The sequence below is a fragment of the Apteryx rowi genome, unplaced genomic scaffold (genome assembly GCF_003343035.1).
Source record: "Apteryx rowi isolate R43461 unplaced genomic scaffold, aptRow1 scaffold_1773, whole genome shotgun sequence".
Taxonomy (NCBI): Eukaryota; Metazoa; Chordata; class Aves; order Apterygiformes; family Apterygidae; genus Apteryx; species Apteryx rowi.
Window position 1 is genome coordinate 2,990 of NW_020448056.1, and position 5,055 is coordinate 8,044.

The 5,055-nt window shown below is 46.2% G+C and overlaps 1 protein-coding gene across 1 annotated transcript in view; it reads left to right on the plus strand.

The window, feature by feature from the left end:
- The window catches only part of LOC112963809 (neuroblast differentiation-associated protein AHNAK-like), an 8,038-nt gene extending 2,983 nt beyond the window's left edge, over positions 1–5,055 (plus strand). Inside the window, exon 2 of the mRNA XM_026061201.1 lies at positions 1–5,055. Within this exon, the coding sequence (XP_025916986.1) occupies positions 1–4,113 (4,113 nt within the window). The 3' untranslated portion in view covers positions 4,114–5,055.

A 5,055-nucleotide genomic window follows, 5' to 3' on the forward strand; every position in this document is an offset into this window, starting at 1 on the left:
GTGAACCTGCCAAAAGGAGACCTGGATGTTTCAGGTCCGAAGGTGGATATCGAGGGTCCAGAGCTGGACATTGAAGGGCCGGAGGGGAAGCTGAAGGGCCCCAAGTTTAAGATGCCTGACATGCACTTCAAGGCACCCAAGATCTCCATGCCCGATGTTGACTTTAACCTGAAGGGCCCCAAACTGAAGGGTGATGTGGAGGTTTCTGCACCTGATCTGGAAAGCCCTAAAGTTGAGATCGAGGCCCCTGACGTGGACATTGAGGGTCCTGAGGGGAAGCTGAAGGGCCCCAAGTTTAAGATGCCGGACATGCACTTTAAAGCTCCCAAAATCTCCATGCCGGACTTTGATCTGAACCTGAAGGGCCCCAAAGCGAAAGGAGACTTGGACGTGTCGGTGCCAGGAATGGAATGTGAACTGAAAGGCCCAGAAATTGACATTGGAGGTCCTAAATTAGACATAGATGCCCCTGATGTGGATATAGACAGCCCAGAGGGTAAATTCAAGCTGCCTAAATTCAAAATGCCCAAGTTTGCAATGCCCGGCTTCAAAGGAGAGGGGGCAGATGTGAATGTGAACCTGCCCAAGGGAGACATTGAAATTGCCAGCCCTGACATAGATATAGAGGCTCCTGATCTGAATATGGAAGGAAAACTGAAAGGTCCCAAATTTAAGATGCCTGAAATGCACATCAAGTCTCCTAAGATCTCTATCCCTGATGTTGACCTCAATGTGAAGGGGCCTCAACTGAAAGGAAATGTAGACGTTTCTGGACCCACCTTTGAAGGAGATTTGAAAGCACCCAAAATTGATGTGAAAGCTCCCAAACTAGACATTGATGCTCCTGATATGAACATTGAAGGGCCAGAGGGGAAGCTCAAAGGCCCCAAATTCAAGATGCCAGACATGCACGTCAAGACTCCCCAGATCTCCATGCCAGACATAGACCTGAACCTAAAGGGACCGAGGCTGAAAGGCAATGTTGACGTTCCATGTCCAAAACTTGAGACAGATTTGAAGGCTCCTGAAATTGATGTTAAGGGCCCCAAAATAGATATTGAGGGCCCAGAGGTTGATGTTCATGGTCCGGAGGGAAAACTGAAAATACCTAAAATGAAGCTGCCGAAGTTCGGCATGCCTGGCTTTAAAGGGGACGGCCCTGAGGTGGACATGAACCTGCCAAAGACAGAGGTTGACCTTTCAGGTCCCAAGGTAGATATCGGTGTCCCAGATGTAAGTGTCGAAGGTGCAGAAGGAAAACTGAAAGGTCCTAAACTTAAGATGCCGGAAATGCATGTAACCGTTCCTAAAATCTCAATGCCTGATATAGACTTGAATTTGAAAGGCCATAAAACAAAGGGAGGCTTTGACATTACATCTCCGAAAGCTGAAGGTAACCTGAAGGGTCCTGAAGTTGATATCAGAGTCCCGGAATTTGGAGTCAAAGGCCCTGAAGTTGATGCTGAGGGTCCCGATATGAATATTGAGGGCCTGGAGGCGAATGTCAAACTTCCCAAGCTTAAGAAACCAAAGTTTGGGTTTGGGGTGAAAAGTCCGAAGGCAGAAATCAAGGTTCCAGATGCAGAGGTGGATTTCCCGGAGGCTGAACTGAATGTGGACTCTCCCGATGTCAGCATTTCTGGAAAAGGTAAGAAGAGCAAATTCAAGATGCCTAAACTTCATATGAGTGGTCCGAAAGTTAAAGGAAAGAAAGGTGCGTTCGATGTGAATCTCGCTGGTGGAGAGCTCGATGCGAATTTGAAATCTCCAGATCTGGATGTGAATGTAGCTGGTCCAGATGTGACAATAAAAGGTGATGTTAGTGTGAAGTCCCCCAAAGGAAAGAAACCCATGTTTGGGAAGATCTCTTTCCCAGATGTTGAATTTGATCTTAAATCACACAGATTCAGAGGGGATGCTTCTGTGGCGGTCCCAAAAATAGAAGGGGAACTTAAAGTGCCTGATCCAGAAGTCTCTGTGTCAACTGTCAAAGGTGAGGTTAAAGGCCTGAGTCTCAATACGGATGTCGAAGCTCCTGACATGAGTCTGAAGAAACCAAAACTCAAACTTCCCAGTGGGCAGGTGGTTGTAGGTGACTCAAAAATCGAGGTTGACTTAAAAGGACCTGCCATTGACACTTCTGTTCCTTCGGTCCCGGTGCCAGACCTTGACCTAAGTGTGAAAGGACCAAAAGTAAAAGGTGAAATCGGTGTTCCTGCAGTAGAACTGGAAGGTCCGGAAGGAAAGCTAAAATTGCCCAAGGTCTCATTGCCCAAGGTGGGGAAAACGGGTCTCAGTTTGGAAAGGCCTGATGCGAGCTTGGACATCTCGGCCCCAACGCTGGAAGGAAGCGTGAGCCTCCCTTCAGCTGATGCAAGCCTCGGAGGTGTTGATACAAAACTAAAAGGACCCAAAGTCCCTCTACCCGATTTTGATGTAAACCTGAAAAGACCAAAAATAAAGGGAGATCTGGATGTTTCGAGCTCCACTGAAGGGCCAAAGGTCAGCCTGGATGCACCAGATGTTGACATTGGAGGTTGTGAAGGAAAGCTTAAAATGCCAAAGTTTAAATCTCACGCCGTGGAGGGACCTGATCTGAGTATGAGAGGAGGTGTTGGATGCTCCATCCCACAAATGGAGGTAGACATAAAAGCCCCAGGTGCAAATGTCGATCTCGGCATCCCAAGCGTCGACATCAAAAGGCCCTCGGCAGACATTTCTGTTCCAGACTTTGATGTAAACCTGAAAGGACCAAAGTTGAAAGGAGATCTTGATGTTTCTGCTGGCATTAAATCCCCCAAAGTATCTGTGGACACACCAGATGTTGGCTTTGAAGGTCCGGGCGGCACAATTAAGCTCCCTTCCCTCAAAATCCCCCAGTTTGGCATTTCCAGCCCTTGTGTTGAGGGATCTGATAGGGGCATCAGTCTTGAAGGACCGCAAGCTAAAGGAGGCCTTAAGGGCTCAGGGGTTGATGTTGGGTTGGGAGGACCTGATGTGGAATTGAAAGTGCCTAAATTTCAAATGCAATCACCTGGTGTTTCCTTGCATGATGTCGATTTGAAGTTGAAAGGACCAAACGTACAGGCTGACATAGATGTTGCCAGCGAAATCAAAGGTCCAAAAATTGGAATGGAAGTGCCCGGCATTGACATTAAGAAGTCTGGAGTGGGTGTCCACCTCGACGCTCCTGTCTTTGATGCGTCTGTGCCAAAACTTTCCACATCAGATTGTAATGTAAATTTAAAAGGGCCTAAGATCAAAGGTAGCGCCACCCTTTCTGGAAACATGTCGGCACCTACTGTGAATGCTGGCGGGGGTGCTTTTCATGTTACTGGACCAAAGGTAGGAATCGGAGGTCCCAGCATTGGTGCCAGTGTCTCACAAGGTAGCCTGGAAAGTAGCCTAGGAAAAGTATTGTTCCCCAAGCTGAGAATGCCTAAATTTGCATTTTCAGACCCTGAGGCGAAGGGCAGAGAGGTAGGGGTTGATGTAGAGTTCCCTCGGGCAGACGCTAGCCTTCATGCCGGTGCTGTAGAGCTTGAGTTGGAAGATCCAGACATCAGACTAAAAAAATCCAAAATTAAAATGCCGAAGTTCAATTTTTCAAAACAGAAGGGAAAGAGTGGCAGTGCCACGGGCTCCCCAGAGGCTTCTGGGTCCATTTCGGGATCAAAAGGAGATCTGAAGAGCTCCAAGGTGAGCCTGGGGTCTGCAGAGGGTGACCTAGATGGAGGAGAGGGCCCATCAGCCAAAGGGAAATTTTCCCTCTTTAAAAGTAGGAAAACACGTCATCGGTCATCATCCTTCAGTGATGACCATTCTTCCCATTCAACGCCCACGGGAACCCTGGAGCTTGATGTCAGCTCAGGTGCTGACAAAGGGAAGCAGGCCAAAATGAAATTTGGAACGTTTGGGGGAATAGGGTCAAAAACTAAAGGTTCTTATGAGGTAACGGGAAGCGATGATGAGACGGGAAAGATGCAGGGTAGCGGGGTCTCATTAGCATCCAAAAAATCACGCCTGTCATCCTCCTCAAGCAATGACAGTGGCACGAAGGGTGGCTTCTGCATGCCTGCAGTGGAGCTGACGGTTGCGACAAAGAAAGAGTAGTGTGTCTGTACATAAGTGCCTGTGTATATAGATAGCCCTTCCTGGGTTTGTATATACATTTTGTAGCTTGGGATACTTTCAACCTCAGCAACAGAATGAGCGAGGTCTGGCAGGAAACGCCATATCCCGTGCTGCCCGTGTGGCAGAGGAGTGCTTATGGGTGAGTGACAGAGGAATCAAGGTGTCAGAAGGGAGGCGGGGATGGGAGGAGAGGTGGGATGGATGCATGGTCCATCCAATGCATTTGGAAGCTTCTCTGTGCTTGAGACTTTGGTTTGTGCATGAAATGCTGAGAGCTTAAGTTTACTAGCAAGCTATTTTGATATTTTTCATTTTTACTGAATATTTTCAGTGTTTGGTTCATGGAAATCTTTTTTCCATTTTAATGATCTTCTTGGCTTTTATTTGTGGGGCTTAAGTTTCTGTCACAAAAATGGATATATTGAAAACACTGTAAAATATAGATGCAACTGAGATTGTCAATTTAATTCCTATTATGAGGTAGAAAAAATAATCCAAGTATTTCCCATGGTTTTGTCGCTTAAGGGCATGATATCAAATAACCTCAGGAGCTGTGCAGTGAGATTGAAAGGACAGCTAAATGAGCAAGTAGCTGACCCAGTTTGTGCAGGAAGTATGTCTCAAAGATTATTGCAAATTGCCACTAGATGACTGGGCATGATTTTATTGATGTGTTCTTTGTTGCCTCTATACATTTGTTTTATTATTTGTATTATAAGAGAAAACTCGTCTCAGTTGCGGCATAAAAACTTGCGATGGCCACTCTTCTGGTATTTGTTATAATTTCTGTTAACAAGTGTATCTCAAATTAAAAAACAAAAACAACAACAAAAAAAAAACCTTTCAGCACTTTAATGGCAAATTAATTGAGAATGTAAGAACGGTCTTGTAAAATGCAAATAAAAAGTTTATTAACCGTGA